Source organism: Hippocampus guttulatus, chromosome 8 (genome assembly GCF_054856545.1).
Source record: "Hippocampus guttulatus isolate MCC_2025c chromosome 8, RoL_Hgut_1.0, whole genome shotgun sequence".
In the NCBI taxonomy this organism is placed as follows: domain Eukaryota; kingdom Metazoa; phylum Chordata; class Actinopteri; order Syngnathiformes; family Syngnathidae; genus Hippocampus; species Hippocampus guttulatus.
The window spans coordinates 8,319,331-8,346,363 of record NC_141268.1 but is presented as its reverse complement, the minus strand read 5'-3'; the positions used below and the strand labels follow the sequence as shown (position 1 = coordinate 8,346,363).

The following is a 27,033-nucleotide window of genomic DNA, read 5'->3' as shown; positions in this document are numbered from 1 at the left end:
CATGCAGTTGAAAATTTTCTTGGATGAACATAACATCTTGGAGGTCTTCCAGTCAGGTTTCAAGACGATGCATAGCACGGAGTCAGCCCTGTTACGCGTTTCTAATGACATCCTCCTGGCAAATGACTCTGGAGACCACGTGTGTCTAGTTTTATTGGACTTAACTGCAGCATTTGATACAGTGGATCACAGTATTCTGCTGTCTCGTTTGCAGCACTTGGTGGGCATTGGCGGCAGTGCTCTTGAGTGGTTTAGGTCCTATTTAGCTGACAGAACCTTCTGTGTCAGCCTTGGCTGCTCTGAGTCACGCCTTCAGCTGGTCCAGAATGCCGCCGCTCGCCTCTTGACTGGTACTCGTAAGAGGGAGCACATAACTCCTACTCTGGCATCCCTTCACTGGCTCCCCATTCATTTTAGAGTTATTTTCAAGATCCTCTTATTTGTTTTCAAATCTCTGAATAATCTCGCGCCACCTTACCTCTCTGAGCTCATCCGCCCCTACACACCTGCCCGGCGCCTCAGGTCTGTGGACCAGACTTTATTAGAAGTACCAAGAACTAAACTGAGGCTCAGAGGGGATCGAGCCTTTTCTGTTGCTGGTCCCTCTCTCTGGAATGACCTCCCACTAAACATTCGGCAAGCCTCCTCGCTGCCCATCTTCAAAACCCTCCTCAAAACTCACTTGTATTCTTTGGCATTCGACTCAGCATGACTTAGATTTGTTCTTGGTTTTACTGTTTGGTGCTTTCTACCGCCTTTATTACCGATTTGTCTTACTGTTTATTGTGCATGTTAAATTGCTCCATGTACAGCACTTTGTATGCAGCGATGGCTGTTTGAAAGTGCTCTATAAATACTGTTGACTTGACTTGACTTGACTTGATCAGTGACCTTCATGAAATATTCAACGATTTCCCAAGCAATATTTTTTTTGAATAATCACTGTGGAGTTTTTTTTTTTGGTTTTGTTTTCATTTATAGTTACATAAAAGCTTGAACGTAACAACAATATAAAGTCACCAATTAGCACTGCCGTTTCTTTAAAGTGACACAGCACCAACAATGGACTGGCCGCATCGTAACGAATGACAGCTCAAGTGAAGCGTCTGTGCCAGAATTCTTCATAAACACACTAAATAAATTGCAAGAGAACTTTAAGAAGTCTTAATTAGCGGGTCTGTCGCTGAGCCTGAAAACATCAATAATGGGCTTGTGTAGTAAGCAGATAATCACCAGTGTGTCTTTGGAGGTGGCCCGCTATTGAACCCAGTAGAAAGTGAAAGCCATTATTAAAATAGCACAACACAGCGGCAGGAGCAACAATGGCCGATGGCAACGAAGACCATTATCTTTGACTAACCTTAATCAACTAAGTGCTTGCTGTCTGGTTGTGAGAGGAGCTGTAAGGATTCTATTTGTTGTACTCCAGGGTGGCCCCTACAGGTGAGAAGTGCAATTTATTTTTAAAGGGGACATGCTATGGAAAATGTAATTTTAACTTCATTATAGTATCTCATAGTAGTGGGCTCTCTGTCGTGTGTGCCCCACATATCAAATGTGAAATGATAAACAACAAGGAAAATGATGACTCTGAACATGGGTCTGTGGCACTCACATTCACACACATGAGCAATTTAGAGGTTTCAATGAACCTAATATGCATGATTTGGAATGTTCAAGGGCAATGATCTTATTTTTTGTGATTTTCCACTACCAGTAGCCACAAAAAGAAGATCTTTCTTTTCTTCCTTTAAGTTAGACATGCATTTAGCCCTGTGGACATTTTTGGTGTACCGAGTAAACAAACATAAAACCCCACGCTATGTTATGACTGGTCATTTTGGACTAAGCGATATAAAAAGCCAAAGAAACAGCAAGTTCATTTTTTACGCCCACTGAAGTGGCATGGCTATCTTGTGAAATAGAATTATAGAGCCTGCCAATCTAGGTTGCCATGGCAAAGCCAATGAAGCACTCACCGCTACAATTGCTTCTGGTTCTGCAAGAGTGCAGAATATGTTGAATATATATCATGTGGTGGGCAAAACAAAGGCTCAATGCGGCAGATGTGTTTATCAAAAATTCATTTTTTCTGCCAAAAAATGTCAATAAGAATATGAAGCATTAGATCTCTGGTCAAAATGTGTTTTTTTTTTTCAATATCCCGGGGAAATGAAAAAAAAGTTACATAAACAAAACAAGGCTATGTATTTGTGCGACAATAAGCACACGGCGCACATGAGTGAGTATATTTGTAACGCAGCAATTGTAGTGGTGGAGCATAAATCCGATCAAGCAAAGGAGCCCTGGGAAAAGGGCCAGAGGCGGAGATGAGAGCAAGTCCAGCTCAGTGCCAAAGGAGGAGGTGGGTAAGAGAAAGAAATGAGGGAGGGAGGGAGGGAGGGAGGGGGGGGGGTCTTCTATTCCAGATGTAATTTTTTAAGCGGAAGAAAGTATAGAGCAAGCTGCAGAATTGGAAAGGATGTAGGTAGCTGAGTCCTACATGATCAAACGTTTTTCTTGGTCTTCCACATTGTTTTTTTTTTTTTTGTTTTGAAGAGCCACCCACCACTAAGGCAAGCCAATTAAACTTATTCACAAGTGTGACCAATCAATCCTAGACTGGCTCAGGTGGTGGAAGCAGAGAAGAAAACCTCGGAGACCCTAAAACTCTCGCAGACAAAACAGCTATTAGAAGGTAAACACAATTCGCTTGCAAGAAGAAAAGAGCAGCGTACACGCCACTTCACACAAACACACACACACAAAAGCTCTCCTTCTGCTCTGAATCGAAAAAACACTTCACACCTGGACATTTTGAGGCATTGTGCCACTCCACACCTCCACAAACTACTCAGGGAACTCACAAAAGACTCATTGTGTGCATTCTGAAACATCAACTGAAAAACGAAAACACAGAATAATGGGGTGAAGAACTAAAGCAAGCCAGACAATTTTTAAATTCTTATTTTTAAAATGCGAGAGACCATAAGAGTGTTTATTGCTCTTAGAGTTTGTAGAACATGGCACGCAACATAACAATATCCCTGACAATTGTGAGTCTGCGCTTAAAAACAAGATGTCCCTTGTAGCATCAAGACTCCCCTGTGAGAGGCAACTAGGTGCCGCAAGACATCCAAAATGACGGAAAATCCAAAGACGAAGAAAGAGTAGTAGTAGAAAAAGAAAAGATGGGCCAACAATTAGCTTATCCGATACCAAGAGTGCAGTAGAAAACTTTTCGTCATTTATATGGTGGCAAATGACTTGTAAGAAACCTGATGCAAAGTGTACAAAAACTCAACACAACACTTGTATAACACTTGTAGCTTTTATGTTACCTTAGCATCAATGCTAAAGTTACTGTTGAGAGTTGGGAGGAGCCGCCGACTACATTTCTCCTGACTTGTTAACAACTATGATAATCAAACGGAATTCCTTCACCCGGAATTAAAACCTATGCATTAACATTTCGACTATGATATTACACTAACGATTGATTCATAACAACGCAAGTTCCGGTAACCAGAAGCCATACAGAAGCCCGCAGTAGTGCAAACTCAAACAAGTCCTGCTCGATACTACGGAATAATTGTGCCTGTGCCACTATTTACTCTCATTGGATCCAAAACGGCGACATGTAAGTGACTCCATTGGCACGAGTCTAACTGGAATCGCAAACAATTTTCTATTTCATTCATTTCCATTCGCGTCCTGTGGCATCCAAACGAAGAAGAACGGTAATTACCGTGGAAGAGAGAGTGGAATGCTTGATAGACAGTGAAGAAACGAACGTTTGCTGGAATTGTTTACCTGTTATCGTGTTAAAAACCTTCCGCTAAGAGAGAAGGTGACTTCCATCTCGCTAACTATGGCAATGGAGGACTGCGAAGCGTCCCGAGGCTGGCTTCAAAAGTTCATTGCACGACATCAGCTGAGCAATGCTGTCTTGTGTGGTGATTGAGGAGAGGTCAAGTTAAGACAGTGAGTGAGTGGAAAGAAAAGTTACTGAAAAGACTGTTACTAGTCTCATTTTGTAGCAAATAGTCCTAATTTTGTGACATGTCTCATTGTACTGTATTTTGTTTATATACCTTACATACATATACCTTATACAGTACTATAAACAGTTTTTGAAGCATATATTTTTGCATTTTATTTCTTGTGTTGTTACACATGTATTTTGTTAACATACTTGCATGTTCATCAAAAAGGAAATGTAAGCATAGTCTTTTCCCACATAAGGAAATTCTGTGATAAGGAAAGATTGGACTACGCAAAGATGATTCCTTACTAGAGAATACTTGCCTTTATGTGTGTGTGTATTATATATATACCTGTATATATATATATATATACAGTATATTGTATCTACTGTATATATACTGTATATATATAAAACAGACAGATTAATAGGATTAAAATGACTTCCTATGGGTTTTTGTACGATTTGGATTGAGTCAGGCTTTCTGGAATGGATAAATCCCCAAATCAAGGTTGCAATGTATATGCACAACATGGTTGGCATGCTGTAGTGAAAATACCAGCAGTCCATTAAAAGGTAGAAAAGTAATACAAACACGGGGACAAGGGCAGTGACTCTACATAATGTATTTTTTCTAAACCCCATACATTAAAAGATATCTGCATGTGGGCCATTTCAAGGAAGATTCTCTCATACCAGACCAGCGATATCTGCATGTGGGCCTGCCCTGTGCTGATAGATGCATTCATATCACCAAGGTTGCAGAGGAATCCTTGTAACCTCCGCTTGTGTCAGAAATCCAATAAAAGGGCAGAAAAATAAATAGTGTGCATTTGTGAGGCCTCGTGTTCTTCTGTCAGCCTCGAGGAGTGTGAAGCTGGGAGTAATGGTGCTGACCAGCTCTCACGCTGCTTAACGTTCAACTCACTGCTGCTTTTATGTGCCTCTCGTGTCCACTTAGTTTTGCTGCATGTTTGCTTGTTGTTTGGCACACGTGCACAAGCAAAGGTTCAAGCTGGCACCCGACTCGACCGGCGAGTTCTTTAGGGGTGAGGCGAGGGTCCTGAATAAAATAAACATGCTTCGCCAACAGACCATGCCTAAGCTCTCGTGACCCTGTCAATAGCTTTCAGACAGTCCAGATGGAAGGGGACCACAGAATCTGTTTAATTGTCGGGCTCATCGTGTTTAACGCTGGTTAGAGCACCTAAACGCAAACAAATAAGTAAGCCACCAACATCAAACACATTCCGTTGTTAATAACATCTAATCAATTACAGTGGAACCTCAATTTATGAACTTAACCTAAGAAGAGACAATATTTTTTAGCGATCACATGAGTATTTTTAATTGACTTGAGCTAATAGGCTAAAAATAAATAAATAATGACACTGTCAGCCTGTCAAAGTTTACCAACGATTGCAGATGCACCGCAGTGCTATTGACTGTAAATCTTAAATCTTCATTTCATTCTGAATCTTAATATGAGGTCCAGAGACCTTAGAAATGCGCTTCCTTCATGGTGAGTCGACTTGAGACTCAAAGCTGAGAGGGACCTGCTGTGTACCGCTCCTACACAAGGAATTTGCACTCATCCAGATACAAGTTGCTGTTGTGTAACATCCAAGGAGCAAGGGGGGGGAGGGAGGGAGGACATGTATGGAGGCCTGAGTTCTTCAGCGCTCTCTCTATCTCTCTCTCTCTACCCTTTAAAGGTAACTTCTCACAGTGGGAAGAGGAGGAGGAGCCACTCTTTTCTGGAAACAGTCCACAGGAAAACCGGGGCTATTCAATCAAGAAACAAATGGCACCGATCCCACCTCATGTCATTGGAGGTCTGATGGATCAGTGAAAAGGAGAAGCTTTTAATCATTAGTTGCAGTGTGTGTGTGTGTGGGGGGGGGGGGGGGGGGGGGGTAAGGGTTAGTGGGGGGAGGAGCATTTGATCTGCTACATTTGAAAGAGATTATTGGAAATTTTTCCCGTCAGCAATGGCAAGGAAATCCCCTAGTGCGCTTTAGCGATATGTTGGCTTTTGGTGGCTTTGACTGACTACAGCTATCCCCAGAAATATTGCAATTCATCTATTGTGGTCCCGCTATAATGACAATTTTTCTGTTGTTGTACATCCATTTAAGGCTCACCCAACGCCCTGCAGTACCTCGTCAGGGCAACAGATCCCACCAAAAACTGAAGCAAGGGTTGGAACTGATTTTGATATCTGCCTAAACCAGGGGTGTCAAACTCATTTTGTCGCATCATGGAAGTTCAGATGCTTGATTTGCTGTCGCAGGCCACAAAAAATGATGTGGCAGGCCAGATCCAGCCCCCAAACCTTGAATTTGATGGCCGTGGTCTAAAGCAGTGTTTTTCAATCATTTCGAGCCAAGGCACATTTCTTTCACTGAAAAAATCCCGCGGCACACCACTATCTGAAAATGTGAAGAAAAAAAAGCTTATTTTAACAATTAAGTGTGATATTCTTACTATAAACAGTTTTTTAAACATTGAAAAATAATGCAATATTATAACACATTGAATAGGAATCAAATCACCAGCAATCCAATATTTGGTGCATTCATTTTAATGGCAAAGACAATATAGTCAATTTGAATTTTAACTTGCTCAGGGTCTGATTTTTTTGTGTTTATCAACCAGTTCTTTTTCTCCAGGTCGTTTGCGCTCTCCCGCAATTGTGCTAATCCCTTTTCCCTTGAGTCTTTGTATAATTCCAACATCATTCAAATGAATTTTCTGCTGAATGTGTCGCTTGAGGTAGTCCAACTTAAATTTAGTCCGTATTTTTTGCTTACAACTTTAGCTCTGCTGCATGTTTTGCAGAGCATACCTTTCTCACTCCAAAAAGAAAATATCTCACCCAGTTTCATTGCTTGTTCTATTTGCACATACATCATTCTTATGTTGGTTTGGGGAGTAGACGTATCATATTCACTGCCCGGTCGTTTCGCCACAATAAGGGATTAGCATTAGCATCACTTCTTGTCATGGAGCAGAGAACATGCGCAAGCACTTTCAATGCCGTGATTGGTTGCACAGCGTCATTGCATTGTATCCTATGATTGGCTGGACGCCTGTCACTCACTGAATTACACAGCAAATTGAGACAGAAAAAAAATGTTATATATCTAACTCATTTGCAGTGCGTTCAATGCGCTGGATAGATTTTCTTGTGTGCTTCGAGTGTGCGACCAGTGCGCAGTTGCGCAGCTTAGAGGGAACATTGGTGCCGTTGCATCTCCAATGTCAGGCGATAGACCGCACAGGCATACTATATTGGATAATTTCCCACGGCACATCTGACAATATCACGGCACAGGGTTTGAAGAACACTGGTCTAAAGGATGATTCTCAAAAGGACTGGTGCTTAGTTGTTGAGCAGAGGAATGTCTTTTCTTAATGAGAAACATTTTACATTTTAACCTTTTAAACTGTAAGTTAATTTTACTTGGTTGTTGAACGCAAATAAAACAACACAAAGCGTAATTTCTGAATCGGGCCCGCGACATTTTGTTTAGGAAAAGTTGGGCCCCAAGATCAAAAATGTTAAAAACCCCTGGTAATACTTACCAACGTTTGTCGCCAAGGGCGACCAGGACGACCAGTGTTGCTTAAATACAGTACGGTAGAACCAAAGTGAGATTTAATTGTGCGCACGGATGGAGGTTTCTTTCTTTGGTATTTTTGCAGATGCGCATAGTTAGAAACTGCCAATTGATGAAGCTCCTCGCATTCTCTTTAAATTACCGCAGGAGAGGCGCACGGTCTCCATGCCGGAATCAAAGGCAGACTCACTGGAATCTGTGCAGAGTACATTTATAAAGGACTGCAAGCAGACCTCCACGGATGGATAATGTAAAATTGGCCATAGTGATCACAGATCACTTCTGCGAAGGCGCTTTGACACCACCTTGCACTTTGATCATTCGTGTCTGTGTGTGACCTCACGCACCCCCCAAGTCTGTGCGGCAGCCGAGGAGTAATTTAAAAACGATATTAAAGATGGTAATCATAGTAATGCATTCAATGAATTGATTTGTATAATGAGTGTTTGACGCGTGATGTTGTTTTATATATGTTACATGTATTTATTTGTATTTATGAATGAAATAGGATGACATCCACCACACGTGCACGGAGCTCAGAATCAGTCTGCCTGTACCTTGATCCACCAAAATCCCCTTACACTGCCTGCACCACAACTTAGACTTGCTACTAGCAAGTGTAAAATTTAGTCTATTTCCAGCCACCAAATTATCAGGTGTATACCGTATTTTCCGCACTATAAGGCGCACCGAAAAGTCTTCAATTATAAAACCAAATTATAAAACATGCTAAACAAGGCTCGCACCTTCACGAAAATCAATATGTACTAGTTTTTACGCCAAAGCGTACATGCATCGTCTTTGAAAATAGAGCCGATAGTTTTCGGAATAATTGTCTTATCCGTGTTGTCATGACGCAAATTTTTGACGGTGAGGCATGAAAGAGGGCCAAGATGAACCTGCAAACAACGAGCCGACCACACAGACAGGGCCGGCGTGAAGGGCAAGTGATGGCAAGACACAAAATGTCTATGAAATTAAACATTAATCTCCTCTGTGCTGGAGTGAATCCAAGAGCAATTAAGCACTATTGCATGCCCGCCCTCTTTACATGCTGTGTGTGTGTATACACAAGTATTCATATGGATGTGTATCACTCCAGTTTCCAGGAATGAAGTGGTTGGTTGTGGAAACTGTTGACAAGTTTTTCCACAAGTGGGTTTTCAGCTAAGGACTTCTTAGGATATTGCACTGCGCTTAATTATTCACCTCGATGGCACTTTTTTTTTTCTTTTTAAATTGCAGCACTACCTCCTGCAGATGGATTTGGACTTGTTCTTTTCATACCTTTACTTCTGTTACATCCCCATCAATCAGACTGGATAACTAACTTGTTATACCATATATCTGTGACAAATTAAACAATATACACTACATGTAAAATGGTTGCTGTCCCATCAGCCTTGAAATGCTATACAAAGAGGACAACAGGAGTGAAATAGTAGGTTAATTGAACACTCTATATCATAGGTGTCAAACTCAAGTCCTGGAGGGCCGCTGTCCTGCAGGTTTTCCAAGTCTCCCTGTTGCAACACACCTGATTCAAATGATCAGATCATCAGCAAGCTCTGCGCAAGCCTGACATTGAACCTGTTCATTTGAATCAGGTGTGTTGCAACAGGGAGACTTGGAAAACATGCAGGAGAGCGGCCCTCCAGGACCTGAGTTTGACACCTATGCTCTATATAGTCCCTAGGTGCGATTATGATTGTGAAAGGTTGTTTGGAATATGTGCCCTACGATTGGCTGGCAACCAGTTCAGGATATAGCTCGTTGACTGCCCGAAGACGGCTGGGATAGGCTCCAGCATGGCCGCGAGGCTCGTGAGGATAAGTGGCTCGGATAATGGATGGAGGGAAACATACACTACTCACAAAAAGTTAGGGACATTTGGCTTTCAAGTAACATTTATGAAAAATGTAAAAAGTCCATGCAACAGTGATCATGAAAGTAGAGCATTTAAGTAGAAGAATGCACTGTTGATTTCCTCATCTCAAAAAGGGCCCTTATACGTGCCTGGAGTTAAGTGGCATTCATTATTCAGTTTCTCAGGGCATTGTTCACAATGTAGCGGTCATCAGAATGGGGTGTGGCCAAAGGACATCCACTACTTTCTGTGACTCTTCCAGTTTATTGCTATATCTGTTGCAACCTGCTGATGTCTCCGTGTAACACTGTAAACTGGCAGTTATGGCAGTTATGGAGTTTGTGGAAGCAATAGCCACTAATATAGACAACAAAGAATTTACTGTTGGGGTTTTCCTAGATCTAAAAAAAGCTTTTGACACAATAGATCACAGTATATTATTGAAAAAACTAGAAAGATATGGCATTAGAGGTGTAGCTTATAAATGGATAAAAAGTTATTTAGAAAACAGATATCAGTACGTGCAACTCAACAATAAAAAAACAAATCAACTGAAAATCACTCACGGAGTTCCTCAGGGGTCAGTGCTTGGTCCAAAACTATTCATCTTATATATAAATGATATCTGCAAGGTCTCAAAACAATTTAAATGTGTCCTATTTGCTGATGATACAACTTTCTACTGTTCTGGAATAAATCTGAAACAGCTCCTGACAACCGTAGAAAACGAATTAAACAAATTAAAAAACTGGTTCGACAGAAATAAATTGTCACTTAACCTGAAAAAATCGAAGTTAATTGTTTTTGGCACAAGACCAATCAAACACCAAGCTAAAATTATGGTAAACTCAGTTGAGATAGAAAGAGCGTATGAAACCAAGTTTCTCGGATTAGTAATAGACTCAAAACTATGTTGGAAGCCACATATCGATAACGTAAAAAGAAAAATAGCCAAAACCGTAGGGATCCTCTACAAAACCAAGGAAGTGCTAAATAAGAGATCTTTGTACACATTATACACTTCATTATTATTACCATATATGACCTACTGTGTGGAAATATGGGGAAATGCCTGCAAAACAAACACACTCCCTATTCTCAACCTACAAAAAAAAGCAATTCGAATTATTAATAGATCAAAATATACGGAACCCACAAATCCACTATTTATCAAATTAAATACGATGAAATTTTATGACCTGGTTGACTTTAAAATCGCCCAATTAATGTACAAAGCACACAATAACCTGCTCTGCCAAAACATTCAGAAGTTTTTCGAAATTCGAGAAAGCAGCTATGATTTAAGAGGTACCAACTTATTCAAAAAACTCAAAACAAGAACAAACATCAAGCAAAGAAGTGTATCTATCGAAGGTGTTAATCTGTGGAATAATTTCGAAACGGACCTGAAAATGAGTAAATCGCTTGCTGAGTTCAAAAATTTTTTAAAAAAAATAGTACAAACAACCTACATCAATCAGAGTTAAAATGATAAATTCTAAACATTAAATATAATGATAAATCAGAACTAAGTTGATAAATAGAGAAAGGTATTGAAATATCCATTATGAATACAAGAGAAATACAAGAGTGTGTATGTATAAAATCCCAATACAAACCAAAAGTTGTAAAAATATCACGGTTAAGGGTAAAGTATGAGCCTTAATGGAGACTTCTTTCTTCTTACTTTCTTTCTTTTCTGATTGATATATAAATGATTTATTAGATATAAACACAGAACACGGGGTAGGACTAGATAAGTTTTTTACTTATTCCTACTCCCTTGAACATAATAACTGTGTTGAATGATGACTGATTTCTCTTTCCTTTATACAGTTTTATTTACTTTCTTTTCTGTCAAATTATTACTGTATATGTTTTATGTTCAATAAACAAACAAACAACAACAACAAAAAAGGGACGTCTCATCTCCCTTCTACATGGAGATCGCACGTGCACGGAAGCTGCATACGTGCTACATCTGAGCAGCATACACCTGGAAATAAATGTGTGTGTGTGGGGGGGGGGGGGGGGGGGATATTTGGCTGCCTAATGACTCGCTGTTAGCCTGTCAAGGTGTCCTAGCAACAAACAAAAGGGAATTTGCAAACCTGGATGCTGGTTCTGCCGTTTGCCAGGGTATGACGCGGGACTCTGGAGGTTAAACTAAATTATCTTAAACTGAAAAGGAAAACTTTTCAGTGGGTTAATATGCTGTGTCAATGAGCCAGTGTAGGTTACACCCCAATTTGTTGAAATGAGATATCTGAATATGGCTTTGCGAATGTATGATGACGATAAAAAGCTATATAGGTGCACTCCATTTACCGTGTAATATTTTAATCAAATAGAATTCGTCATTTGTTGAACAATGAAGCATTTCTCTGGTAAAATAACCGATTCCAGTTGATTTGCTCGATAACAAGAATAGCGAGTGCCGATTTGGGGCATGAAACCAACCACAATTGAATGACTAACTGAATGAATGGATGAATCATAGCTGCAATGTCATGTTTAATAACAAGAAGAAAATCAAACTTCTATAATGCATTTCAAGACCATCAGAGACGCACGAACCAGATGATAACATCTCTGTCAAATGTCATCTGATTAAATTGCGATTTAGTGTGATCTTAACAGACACGGGATAAAAGGTCCAGATCCAGATCCTGAAAGTGCTCATAATCCATAGGCTTCCTTTATTATTCTATTAATTTCATTGATCTTCCCTTGATGTTTGAATCTACATGATGTTCCAACCTTGACACTGACAAGGCCACAGCCATGTGTAATCAGCCATGTTACATCATTGAATCCTCTTTTTAAAGTCTCACTGAGTTTTATAATGGACGGATGTGGGGTGGCCGAGGCTCAGTATAAGTGGCCCCTTGCTCGGGATTTGATTTTGCATCACCTGGTTTGTGACTTTTCAAGTATGAAAGGTGCAATGTGATTAACACCAGGGATTGTAATGCAACGCATAGGATGGACAGTGATTTGATTTGATTTGATTTTTTTTATTTTTTATGCCGTGCGTGTGATTGGGGGAAAAAAAGATCCACTCTTTTCTCAAGACATTATTTCACAAATGCATGAATTCCAGAACAAAATCTTAAAAAACGTAAAAAAGAATTATGCTATGGGTGCCACTGGGGCATTGAGTGGGAAGTGATGCAATGTCAGCTATGTGAAGCTCCTGTTCAGATTATGTTGTACCGAAGTCAAATGTAATTTGATTAGGTTGGAATAAATTGTGCTGATATCGACAAAGATTGTGCTTTGTGAGATAATGGCTTCAAGGTCCACACATATCCATATATTTGTCATAATCCATAAGCACCAGAAAAAGTACAAAATTCGGCTACAGCATCATGACAAACGGACAACAACAGGACATTCTTCACAGATAATACGGCTGTAAAAATAGGCTATGTTGCATATGATAACGTGCACGCGTGGGTGTGGGCACTGTACACACGTGTGTCTATTAAAACTGCTCAGAGTAAGCCCGAGGATGTGGAAACAATGGCGGCGTCCGTTGCTGCCTCCCGTCGTCACACGCTGGAGCACATCAAACGCAAACGCAGGATAATGTGGAGGATAAAGACTATAAACAGACTCCACGAGCTCCTGTTTAAATGCAGCAACTCACAAGAAGCTTCCCAATCATTCCATTTATCTTTAGTCCTTGTAAACAAGCAAACGAAAAATAACAATATAACAGTATAATTATCCAATCTATTTGTCATCAGTACTCCACAGGCTCTCAAAAAACCTTTCCTCCTACATTCCACGGTTCTCGTCTATCCTCACACTCTCCCATTCCAAACTTCCACTCCTTTGCACATTACTTCCTGCAGTTCGAACAAACCATACCGGACATTTCATTAGGTACAATGGTGCACATCTAATGAGATCCAATACAAGATGGCCGACTGTCTTTACAAAGAAAAAAAAATGCTCCGTTTTGATTGGCACAGTCAAAAGTATTTATTTCAAATTCTGTTTATTTTTATGGCTGTAGTTTGCAGTTGTGTACAACTGCAATGCATCCTACTGGGAGATGTTTCCGATATGTTGTTTGGGAACCAAGGAAAATTTCACATATAAACAAATAAAGAGCCAATCTACATCCACACACAACTTTGTTTTCATTTTGGCCACTCACAAGACTGGAAAAAAAAACTATCAGGTGACTGCGCGTTTCAATGTATGCTTTCATCAAGTCGGAACGTAACGCAGTCTGTCACTACCCTATACTAATGCTGTAGTCAAGTCATAAATGCTGTAAATGTGTCAGAAAAAATTGAGGCCAGATATATAAAACAACCACATGAAATACAGTAAGTACAGCATTGTGTAAATTAGCATTATTAGGCTGAGACGAGTTCACTTCACGCCATTTGCAGACTAAGGATCCCATGGATTTTGAAATGCATAAGACATTGTTGTAAATTTAAAACGGCATTTTCCATTTTTAAGGTACACACAAAAGCAGATTTTACAAAGCGTGTTCCAAGTGGATATAGATTGGGCTAAATTTGGCAAAAAAAACACTGTCTCAGGTCTTTGATGTTATTTCATCACAATACTGTATACGGCAACAAAATCTTCCTCAAAAAACTACGCAAGTTCAAAATTTTTGCTTCACTGTAAAATTATCTTGAGACCATATTATGCTCTGTAAAATAGAACATTTAAATAGATTAAAAATATTAAATTTAAAATGAATGAAAGGTGGGCAATGCTAGAACTACAGTCTCTTCAATTTACCTTGAACGTTTTTATATACTGTATATACTGTATATATACAGTATATATATGTATAAATAAACAAATATCATGTTTAAAGTGTAGAGCTGTCAAACGATTAAAATATTTAATCTAATTAAAAATGCAACTCAAATTCACAAAAAATTAATCGTGATTCCTCACGCATTTTTTATCGTTTCTGAATTTCCTTTTATATATTTTTTTGTCATATTTTTCCCCATTTTAATGCTCTCATCAACATGGAATCATGAATCAGTTTGTGCAAAATGCAAATATTTACTGAAATAAGAATTTCGATTTTCAATTTTACATGAACATTTTTCACTTGGAGCAGTTATTCACACATAATCTCTCACACAATATTATTGTCCATCAACAACAGTGAAAAAATATTTTGTCACACAACAGCTGCTTTAACAGCTCTTTTTATGGAATCAAAACAGAGCAATATAACATTATAAAGTGCACATCTAAGGTAACTAGTACTCAGCCTATAGTGGATTTAAGCCATGGTTGCATACTTAGTTTTTCTCAAGGTTGCTTTGAACACAGCAGTCAGGCTATGTTGATTCTCTTGGTCCTTCTTGCGCGCAAGTCTCTCTACGGTTTTGTGTAGACATCATTTCGGATGACTACACTTGGTTCGATGACAACACTGGAGACGTTTTATTTTCGCTAGGTCGCTACCACTGCATCGCTGAACTTTCGTTGTCATGTCACCGCCTCAGCGCACCGTCACTGTCAGACGAACACATTTTTATGGACACGGAACACTGTAACCTTCCACACAAAATAGTTCCAAACAAGTAACAATCGCGTCAGTGGCATACATCGTATACCTGTATGACACAGGTAACTTTGGTCTTGTCATTGGAGCAATCTGACAATTTTTTAAAAGTAAACTTTCATTCATAAACTCTTTAAGTATCCGCTTTCGGTGTCTCGCGCTGCCGTGGCTGTCAAAACAAACGTGCGTGGACCTATGCAGCGCGCATGTTGTTTTGTTTCTGGTTTATTTATAGAGCAACGTAACATCCGCTGTGACGTGTGCCGCGTTAATCTCGCGAGAAAAAATTAAATCCCGTTAAAATTAATTTAAATTAATGCCAATAAAAATGCGCTAAACTGACAGCTCTAATATAGTGTGTATATATATATATATATATAAACAAAGCCTCAACATGGGATATCTTTGACAGCACTTGAAGGACATCTTAGATATTAAAAAAAACATTATTTTACTGAATGCGAAAGGTAGTTGTGCAGATACTGGATTACTTTTCAACCCTGAATCCTAACCCTTTAAGCGTAGAGAAAAGTCACATGAATTGCGCAGTTTCATCTGTATGTGCTATCTTCCAGATCCTGTTGACCCCCTTGATTGCAAGCCACGTTCGCAGCAACAATCTCACCAGTGAGTGACGGTTATCTAAACGTTGGTCTAAATATGGCTTGTCGATTGTTTATGTGGACTTTTTCCAGGAAGTGATGGCAGAATGGACAGCAGTTCCCTTGCTGAAGAAGGTCGCAGTGCCCTTGAGGGTGGCGCCAAAGCCACAAATTTTGAGGGAGCATCACACTACTCTGATCTCGCTGAGTTAATGTGAGCGTGTGAGTGAGTGAACTAGAGTCTGGATTGCATGTAAAGAAATAAACAAGACAGTGAAACTGAACACCCTCAAGGGAGTATGCAAGTATATAATTTTTTTTATTTTTTTTTATTAGGTGACCCAAATATCAAAACAGTATGATGCACAGCAGTTGGCACGCCACTGGAAACGACAACACAGTTCTCAACATAACAGGAAGTCCTCATCTTACAACGGCACCATATTTACTATTTTTCATTGACTTGTTTTATATTTATGTCCATAGGCATTTGCTACCTCATTTGCTCAGCATAGGTTCGTGATAGTTTACACGATTTTCCGACTTAGGTATAAACCCGGGTTACGTCACTGCCATTGGAATAATAGTTAAAAACTGAAGCCCAGTTAAATACCTCTGAAAACTGCTCATTGCTATGTTTGTCAAAGTGGTTAGAGTTAGTGGTTTTCTATAAGACCTCAGGAGCCGAATCAATGCCTACACGAATTTACATTTTAAACATGTTCTCACTGAAAACTCACCTTTTTGCAGTTTTTGCAAACTGTCTAACACACTAAAGATGCCACAAAATGGCCGCAAAGTATCACAGTTCATGGTATATTTAGGGTTTAAGCAATTATTCATTCATTCATCTTCTTCTTGATCCTCACGAGGGTCGCGGGGGGTGCTGGAGCCTATCCCAGCTGTCTCCGGGCAGTAGGCGGGGGACACCCTGAATCGGTTGCCAGCCAATCGCAGGGCACACAGAGACGAACAACCATCCGCGCTCACACTCACACCTAGGAACAATTTAGAGTGTTCAAACAGCCTGCCACGCATGTTTTTGGAATGTGGGAGGAAACCGGAGCACCCGGGGAAAACCCACGCAGGCCCGGGGAGAACATGCAAACTCCACACAGGGAGGCCGGAGCTGGAATTGAACCCGGTACCTCTGCACTGTGAAGCCGACGTGCTAACCACTGGACTACCGGGCCGCCTGGTTTAAGCAATTAGTATGTGCAAATTAATAATTTTTAAAAAAAACAGGAGGATGTCAATTACTCCCTTTTTTGCGGTATATGTGATAGGCCTTTTTTTTTAATGACTGTAAATTAATTTGAGGTTCTTGAGAGTCTTCCAATACTGTGGTCAACCCATTGCCTCTCACGCCCCGAAAGATCTCAGCAGTGGGACCTAAACAGACCACATCCGACTCTGCTCTCTATTCCTATCAACAACAAACTATAGTTGTTACACAATTTAGAGGAATTCATTATGTGAGAAGAAAATAAGCATAAGAAATGGGAAAATGAGCTAATAAAGAGGGAATGATCTGGTTTGTAGCCTGGCAAAATTTCTACCAGGCACATGTATGGCTAGACAACCATTTCACAAACGTCTATCCTAAGCGCGCTGGGCCATTTAGCACACCGTGTAATGATTCTCGTTAAAGATCTTAATAAATGCCCTGGTCGTGTGCACACGCACAACCATATGGACAACGTGCACAAGACCTGCAGACAATGCAGCGCCCCGGATGTCACGAGACACTGGCGTCATTTGAACGACCATGAGTTGTTGGCTTGAGGCCACAGAGGAAACCTCAGACACTTGCAGTGTAAATGAAACTGAATCCACTGTAAACCCCGCCCTAATCGACTGTGGGGCCAATTCAGAGTAAAGCTTTGGTACCAAGAGGACTCTGGGTCATCACATGGCAGCTAGTTGCTTTCAACCCAGGATGATAAGAACAAAACAAATGACCATTGAGAAAGCATTGCATTGTATAAAATCAGATTGTATTTTCACTCGTGAATAGCGAACGCTAATCTGTGCCGACATGGCAGCTCTGACTGCTTAGCTTTTGAATTTCACAGTGTTTCTGTGTAGTACAACCGGGAATGGCAGATTTACACCGAGCCAAGCTGCCAAATCACGGGCAGCAAAACTCAACGCGCGGGCAGAGTTATGAAAATTGAATCTGTCAAAATTCTAAAAATAATTACTGCGACACAAGTAATTCAAAACAAATTGTCTGTCATGTCATGTATAAAAGTAGTCAATAAATAAAATACCATAGTGTAGTGAACCTAAGTGTTCATCAAAAATTAGGCAGAGGTTTTATTCCTAAGAGGTATTTTTAATATTGTAATCCACTCTAACAACTATGCACAGTTTGAACATTAACACCTCACATAAATCTAGGGGATTTTTTTTCAAAATGTGCTTAAACAATGATTCAATTGAATTGTATTGCACACAAGTGAAATAAAAACTGTCCCTAAATAAATGGTTGAAAACCAACAATAAAAGATTAAAGTGCCCACTTCACAGCAGTGATCTGTGATCGCCCTGCCTAACAGAACATCTGCCCGCGGCGTCTGCTTGTACTTCCTCATCAACGTACTTTGCGCGGTTTGACCTCCTGCGTGGACTGCATCAAATCACTTTCTTCTTCCGCCATGTCAACGTCCATGCACAGATTTGACAGGGAATGAGAGGGGCGCCTCTTCCATTGGCTGCGAATCAAGTCGGCTGTGTTCACCCACACAACTGACTAAACTGACCAAAACTAGTCTCATCTGCCCATGTGCAGATTTATGCCACTAGGTGCGTCAGACTTTTGCTGGGCACAAATATACAGCGCGTCAGTGTCCATCCAGTAACTGCCTTTCACCTTCACTCCAGCATCCTCCCAAACTCACTTACTGCGACCTATCATTGCTGCCACCAGCATGCTAGACACTACCAGATCATATACAGGACACTAAAGCACAATCACACGCCATGGCCAAAATGAAAAATTTATTTCGGAGTGTATTTTAAAACCGACGAGCACAGCGAATACATGTTGAAATAGCGCCAATCACGGCTCGCCTCAGCCATCTGCTACACGTACAGGCTCATGCAGGGAGGCAGCCATAATCATTCAAATAACACTTCACACACACACACAGACACACACACACACACTCCGGTATTTTTAATAACGCAGGGTGTTGAAAACGTGACGTCTACTCACCGATCTCAATTGTTGAGTCCCGGTGACGTGCTGCAGAACTTTTTCCAGCTCCTTCTCGATGCGTGCAGCCCAGTGAATCATTCTGGAGAAGAAGATTGAACATTTTCAATGTGAATCAACTCACATTAGCACCTGAGCGCATCATTCGTTGGGTTTCTCGCTGTAGGCAAGCAAGGGTGGCAATGTTCAAGCCAGAGTGTGTCTCCTGCGTCGGCGTCAGCATTAGTGGCAGATCCAGAACACAGCGATGATGTTCCATTTTGTGAAGGAGCAGTTAAGATGGTTCAATGTGAAAATCTATCCGTCTTCTTCGACAAGGTTTGTCCTCATTAGAATCAAGGGGTGAGCAGGAGCCTTTCCCAGCTGACTTTAGGCGAGAGGTGCGGTACACTTTGGACTGGTCGCCAATCAACCACGGGGCACATACAGACAACTACTCACATTTACATCGCCAGCTATGGAGTTTTTGTAGTTTAGCTTTTTTTTTTTACTTTCCTAACGTGAGTAGATTTCTTCAGTTTTTAGCATACTGCGCACAGGAAGGCCAAGGTAGAGATTCAACCCAGAACTTCAGAATTGTGAGGCACGCATGTTGACCAATAAAAGACAGAACGTCCAACGTTTGGGATCATTTCACAGTTCAAGAAGATTTAGTGCAATGTGTACCACAACAGCATGTACTCGGTAGCCAACACAAGATAAATGAATCGATCTTAGAGAAGAGAATATAAAAAAAAAAAATCTGTAATTCAAATGAATTGCCATTTTTCATTCCCTGACACCTATGTCACTCCTCAAGCCAGAACCCGCCTTCTAAAGCCGTACGCACTCAAAAGTCACAGACACTAAAATAGAATGTGAGGATGGTGACCTGAAGTGGGCAAAAATAATACTTACACCACACATGCAGATGCTATTGTGCATAATAATGCAAAATCAATTTCTATCCGATTATACAACTAACCGATGAGATAAACAGTTGAATATTTTCTTTTTAAAGTACCTCGCTTCAGTCCTAATTATCCTATTTCATGACAAAAAGATTTTCTCGTGATTCACAACAGAGTAATGCGGGGGGGGGGGGGGGGGATTCTGAAGCTGTTGCGCCAACCTGAAGTCCTCAGGGTATGCACAACAGACACTTAAAACAGCTTCTTTAATGCATTGGGAGGGAAAGCCCCACATCAGCGAGTAAGAGAGAGTAATTTTTGGCATGTAGCCTACCTAAGTGGTTGGTGCCCCACCACTGGTCCCTTGACCTTCTTATCTGCTAATGCATGGGCTTGTCATCAGCACCACCAACCCTCCCCAGCCACCCACTATCCCCCTTATGCATGCACATATCTGGCCAGCACTTGCAGGATGGGTTGCCATCAGCATCTCTGCAATAAAACTGCTTGGGTCGGACAGAAATGCCCCCCCGAGTAGGGAGCGCGGAGCTGATCTCCATCAGACGGCGGCCGCCAAATTCGGAATTAGGAGATCAAAGGGATGGTGATCGCCAGTGCGCATCTCGCAGCAAGTAACAAATGACTTAATGGATCAACACGCTACTGCGATGATTTAAAAGCAGCAGGCAGCCTGGGCACAAACTGAACGACGTGAAGGCTAACAGGGAAAACTATTAATGCTTGCCGCACCAATCACATGAAAAAAACCTGTAGTTGTGGTTCTGGGTTCAGGTCCAATATTTCCCGATTTGTGGCCTGTTTTATTCCTGTTTATTCCTTGAATTTCAAGAAAAAGTTCCCAAAACTATTCCGAAGAGATAATAAGAACATACTGGTTCGTTGTTCGTGTGACACTGAGGACAAATGGCGGTTTTGAACATCAGATTTCAACCAGAGACAAAACAATAAAGGCAGATATGCTGTATCGAAATCAGGCTGAAACACGAGAGCAAAGAAACCTGCCAGAGTGCAAACTTGTTTTTGTTCCTGGAACAAGTCATGCTTCCTAAATAATTCACATTGAATTTGTTCCCACGTCTTCCCATCCCAAAATCCTTATACGCAATGTTTATGCTTGTGAAGTAGCAGTCTTACGTTTTGAATTGTCAAGAAAGATATATCGAAGTCGATTTAAAATAAAATGAAAAGTTATCATGCTAAAATGCCCGACAGACGCATGATGACGACGCAACATGAAGAGGTTGGCAGAGTGATACTGTCACTCTTGTGGTAAAAATAGTGTCCCTCGTTTATATTAGTATGGAAAAACTATTTCTGCTTGTAAATGGCGATTAATTGAAAAGTTACTATTTACTTTGCCATCACTGGTAACTATCAGAAAAATCCAAAGAAATGGCATTTGTGGAGCTAATCCTCACCATGCTCAGTGAGCTGAAGGTTCCTGGTATTTGCTGTCTTGTGATAAAACTTTGACCAACAAGGTTTGATTGACTTTTGAGGAAGGTTCTGCTGCATTAATATAATGAGGGCCACTGTGTAATTGCTTAAAGCCAGTAATCTCTGACAACACATACGGTACTCATTTATGATGAGCTATCATTCAGCAAAAATCAATGTCATGAAAATGAATGAATTTAGTCCAAATCAATACAATGCATAAATTTGCCAATGATGTTTATTTAAAGGGGAGAAGCCGGTCTGGAGGCGGAGACGGCACCATTAGACATCGGCTTCACACATACACAACAATCTATTCTTTTTAATCGACTAGGAAGTTGAATGAGAGGAAGCGTGAACACATCGGAACCTACAAAATCCACAGATTGATAGTTCAAATCCAAAAATGTCTCAAACAAAAAACGGATTTCAAACCATCGTCATGTGCAACATGATTATCTCAGTAAGCATCTAAAGGATTCATTCTTCTTTTTGTTTGTTTGTTTGGCATTTAACTGTTCTGTTGGCATTCTAAAAACTAGTCCAGCAGGATTAATCAATTTTAGCAAGATATCCTCTTCCCTATCTATCATCAGTTAAGCATTTAAAGATGAAAAGTTTTACTTCATTTTTGCCTGACTCGTGAAAAGTGAAAATAAAAAATGTCTTGTAAATTAGATGCACAACAGACACGAATGTCATTAACAACCCTGCCAAATTGGAATTATACACACACACACACATATATATAGTATCTAATCCTTAGTATCTAATATGAGGCTTCAAAATCATCAGAAATGAATCCACTGTCTCTGCTTTAGGGGTGTCCGCTGAAGCTGCTGAAGCCAATCACGTCAACTGCTGTCAATCACAGACACAAATTTTTCTTATGTCTACGTAAAATATATTTGCTTAAAGCATCCGGTGATTGAAACATGTCCCACCAATGAGAGGAGCTAGCCACAAGCTAGCTTGCAAGCTTATAAGCACCTCGGAGCTGAGACGGCAGACGGGCTCAGGCTCTTCCTTTGCACCAAGTCCCCCATAATGTGTCGGGGGTGTAGGGCCAAACGGAGACGCTTTCGGAAAAATCAACTTTTTTTGAACAGGGCAGCACACATAATTCAGCCTCCGAGTCACACTCCACGCCATACTTTTGATCACATACCTTCCACTAATTGAGTCTGAAAGATTAAATGCAAATATATTGTACTGTGCTTAAAGTCCCTCTAAAGTAAAATCGTAGATTTCTGTCGAGGGCGGCGGCGACTGAATATTTGGTTATTTGGATAGCCTACACAAAATATGATCAAATAATTGAGTATTCGGCGGCCCGGTAGTCCAGTGGTTAGCACGTCGGCTTCACAGTGCAGAGGTACCGGGTTCGATTCCAGCTCCTGCCTCCCTGTGTGGAGTTTGCATGTTCTCCCCGGGCCTGCATGGGTTTTCTCCGGGTGCTCCGGTTTCCTCCCACATTCCAAAAACATGCATGTCAGGCTGTTTGAACACTCTAAATTGTTCCTAGGTGTGAGTGTGGGCGTGGATGGTTGTTCGTCTCTGTGTGCCCTGCGATTGGCTGGCAACTGATTCAGAGTGTCCCCCGCCTACTGCCCGGAGATGGCTGGGATAGGCTCCAGCACCCCCCGCGGCCCTAGTGAGGATCAAGCGGTTCGGAAAATGGATGGATGGATAATTGAGTATTCATATAACATTATTTTAAAAATATACATCCTTTTGCTCGGTTAATTAACAATTATGAATGCACAACAGAAAATAACACATTTCACTTCATAATGAATGACCAATTGATTTTCATTTTTAGATAATTGACATTTTTGTTCCTAAATTATACTGCATATCAGCTAACTGTATTTTCTGCTCCAGAAACATGTGTCGGCCTAAGTGTGAATTTGGGCTTAGCGGCTAGCTGCTAACACTGGGAACAAGCAGCGTATCATAAAATGTCAGAGTATTTAACTAGAGTCTTTTTAGCATCCTTAAGTAGCGACATGGTTTTAGGATGAGGTTGTGTTAATGTTGGTGGCAACCGTTTGTGATGCAATTTAAACTCATACTGGGTTCCAACTATCAACTTCCCGTCAGGAAAACGCGTAAAATGGTTGCTGCGGCTGACATGACTTGTCTTGTCTTCCCAATGGTAGACACCAAATAAACGGGAACCAAAGGCAGAGAAATTCCTTGAGGTTTTAGTTTTTTTCTTAAGTACTGTAGGACTCATTTTAAGAGTATTTCTTTATTAATAATACATATATTACACGGACTAAGCACTTTGCAGAACTAAACTGTGTAGATACAGTGTTTAAATGTTTTTTCACCATTTCTTTTCATCCTGATTTGGGCGTGGCTAAAACTGCCCCCAGGGGCGCACTTGGGCATTCGGCAAGTGTCACTGGACTGTATGCATAGCTATAAATTTCAATCACAATTTGAGAATTTGTCTAATCATTACATCCATCCATCCATCCATTTTCCGATCCGCTTTATCCTCACAAGGGTGGCAGGGGGTGCTGGAGTCTATCCCAGCCATCTTCAGGCAGTAGGCGGGGGAGACGAACAACCATCCGCGCTCACACTCACACCTAGGGACAATTTAGAGTGCTGAACCAGCCTGCCATGCATGTTTTTGGAATGTGGGAGGAAACCGGAGTACCCGGAGAAAACCCACGCAGGCCCGGGGACAACATGCAAACTCCACACACGGAGGCTGGAGCTGAAATTGAACCCGGTACCTCTTCACTGTGAGGTTGACGCGCAAACCACTGGACCACCGGGCCGCCTCTAATCATTACATACAGCGTAAATATGCAAAATCAGGAGTGCGTTCACTATTAAATGAGGAAAAAAACCTGAGGACATATTGGCCAGTGATGTGAGGTGAAGGTACCCTCGTTTAATTTACAATTTGATCATGCAGAATGTAAACAGCCATATGCGATATGTGTCACTTGAAACGTAAATGGAAATAGACGATCCAATAACATCCAATATGGGTATTAAATTGGAATTGGGCAGTGGAACCTGTACCCGGCTGCAGTCACATCGACAAAAACATCTCAATATTTTTAAACAAAAACAAACAACAACAAAACTTGATGGAGATGAATCATCGCAAATGAACTGAAACGTAGGAATATTTCACTCAGCACATCAGGCTTATTTTTTCTCTTTTTTTAAACGCAGGGACTTCGGAGGTCAAATAAACGGCACCATTAACGGCAGTTTGGAGTTAATCGTCAGTGAATGTCAAAGTCACCTTGATCATCTCAATAACAAAGCCTCAGAGGATGCAGACAGGCTTCATTAAGGGCAGGCACGGAGGGGATGCATCAGGTAAGTCGAACAGTGGGAATGGAGAGGAGGGGGCAACAATTGGGCAAATATAAATCATATTTAGTATTTATCCATTCATCAGCAGTGCTTGACCTCATAGGGTCACAAGTGAGCTGGGGTCTATCCCACCTGACTGCAGGGAAGAGGCTGCATACACCCCTGGAGTGGACGCCAGCCAATCACAGAGGACATCTTGACAAATGAGCACTCACATCTATGGACATTTAGAGTCACGAACCTAACATGCATGTTTTGGGATGTGGCAGGGAGCCGGAGAGAACCCGCACAAGGACGGGGGAAGACTTGACTGTGAGGCAGACGAGACGTTCGTATTTGCTTTATAAATTGCACTGACCTTATACCTTGTGTGTTTGATCACAATGAAGCAAGATCGAGTCGCCTTCGTCAAGCCGAGAATCTAACCCAGAATCTTGGGACACTGAGGCAGATGTGCTAATCATAAGACACTGCAATTTCTTAGTTATACTTTAGTCGAATATATTATTTTAAATACATTACTTGTAAAATATTTAGACGTTTTTACATTATTTATTTTCACATATTGTATAGTACCGTTTTTTTTTCAAGTTCATTGGAGGAGGAAGTTGTGGTATTGAATTGAGCTGAATCATAGCAAAGTATGAGATGTTATTGCTCAATTTGAAGTTTCTTGATGCGTCTAGACTCATCTGCTCTGAGTGGGTGCATCCTGGGGTGTTAATGCATCGATCATGTCCCTCTGCTGTCATGTAATAGAATCCAAATAATGTTTGTAATCATTCGCCACGTTTTTAAAAAAAAAAACGTTCCGCGTTATTTCCAGGCCACGATAACAAACACGAGACGCGTTACCACAATCAGGTGACTTCGTGCATATTTGTAATATAATACTGTATAAAATAATATAATATGCAGCATCACAGACGGAAGTTGCGTGCTGGAGCACACGAGCAAGGCGTGCGTTCTCGGGGCCACCTGTCCTACTTCCCTCCCGAGCTCCCCAAAATGAAGAGCCTGCTACTTACGTGTAGTGCTGCGGGAAGTGGTGCGTCCCGGCGGTCGGCGTGGACACGCACAAGAGAAGTGCAGTTTGGATGCACAGGAGGCACAGCGCGCCGTACGACGGGGCTCCGATCGCCATTTTCCCCATAAAATATTCAACAAAGTGGGAAAAATAAGCCCAAGGGCCGGGGGGACGCACGCCGACGGAAGGGTGCCGTGGGTTGGTGGGTCTGTGGGGGACAACAGTCTCCTACAGCCGAGCTAAGAATAAACCCAGTCGGGAGAGCGGCGGAAGGGATGGGGGGGGGGCGGGGGGGGGGGAAAGAAAGTGCGCGCCGGGAGCTGGCGGATGGACGAGAGGGGCTTGAGGACTCTTATGCTGCTATCCGGGAGAGAGAATGTCACTCCTTAGCGGTGGAGATGTGGATGAGGAAGAGGAAGATGCTCCGCTGCCGACGATGATGATGGTGACGATGTGCACCTATTTACGCTTTACGCTCTCCTCCCTCCCTCGCTGCCGCCGCCGTGCATATTTGCTCTCTCTTGCTCTCTCTCTCTCTGTTTCTCTCTCTCCCTCCCTCTCCTCCACAGCTGGCTCCTGCGAAGCCGACGCGAGAGTCAAGTCAAGTGGGATAGCATGTCAACTGCATCCGGCGGGCAGCATTCAAAATAAAACCTCACACAATGCCGTGACGTTACCTGGAATGCATCTTCTCAAGTGCATTCAAAAAGTCACACTTGAAAAATTTGAAGTTGCATTCTAAATAGAATATATTTTCTAATTTTGAAAAAAATAACAAGCTCCAAACACAAGTTCAATAGAAGCGGCGTCTACCACATTAGACACGACCTAAGGTGCAGGCTGTGCAAAGAAGCCCCAGAGACAGTACAGCATATCACAGCAGTCTGTAAGATGCTGGCAGACATGGCAATTATCGAGCCGCATGACCAGGTAGCAGGAATAGTGTACCGTAACATCTGTACCAAATATGGACTAGAAGTCACGGAATCAAGATGGCAGAGACCTCCAAAGGTGGTTGAGAACAACGGGCAAGATCCTGTTGGACTTCCAGATCCAGAATAACAAACTTGTGATAGCCAACCAGTGTGACATAGTGGTGGTGGGTAAACATCAGAAGACAGCAGTCGTGACGGAGACAGCAATTCGAAGTAGCACCATCTGGAAAAAAGGAACATAAAAAGCCGGATAAATACCAATGCCTAAGAGAATGAGTAGAGGAAATGTGGGTGGTAAAAGCAAAAATGGTGCCACTAGTGATCAGGGCAATGGGGGCAGTTACTCCCAAGCAGGGTGGAAGGCCCCGACAGAGACCAGGAATAACATCCAACATCTCTGTGCAGTAGAGTGCAATTCTGAGGACATCTAAGATCCTCAAGCTCCCACGCCTCTGGTCAAGGTAAGCAATTGTGCTATTGATTCACTCCATTCGTTTGATTTTGTTTTAATATCCAGT

At 41.5% G+C, this 27,033-nt stretch overlaps 1 protein-coding gene across 2 annotated transcripts in view; it reads right to left on the bottom strand.

Moving 5' to 3' along the window:
• Window positions 1–26,161, bottom strand: part of cacna2d2a (calcium channel, voltage-dependent, alpha 2/delta subunit 2a) — a 202,070-nt gene extending 175,909 nt beyond the window's left edge. For both annotated transcript variants that reach the window (XM_086118130.1, XM_086118131.1), the window contains exons 1-2: window positions 25,582–26,161; window positions 18,858–18,939 (exon numbers count right to left, since the gene is read on the bottom strand). In XM_086118130.1, coding sequence (XP_085974256.1) covers window positions 18,858–18,939; window positions 25,582–25,706 — 207 coding nt within the window. In that variant the 5' untranslated portion in view covers window positions 25,707–26,161. The remainder of the gene's footprint in view (window positions 1–18,857; window positions 18,940–25,581) is intronic.
• Window positions 26,162–27,033: the final 872 nt, after the last annotated feature.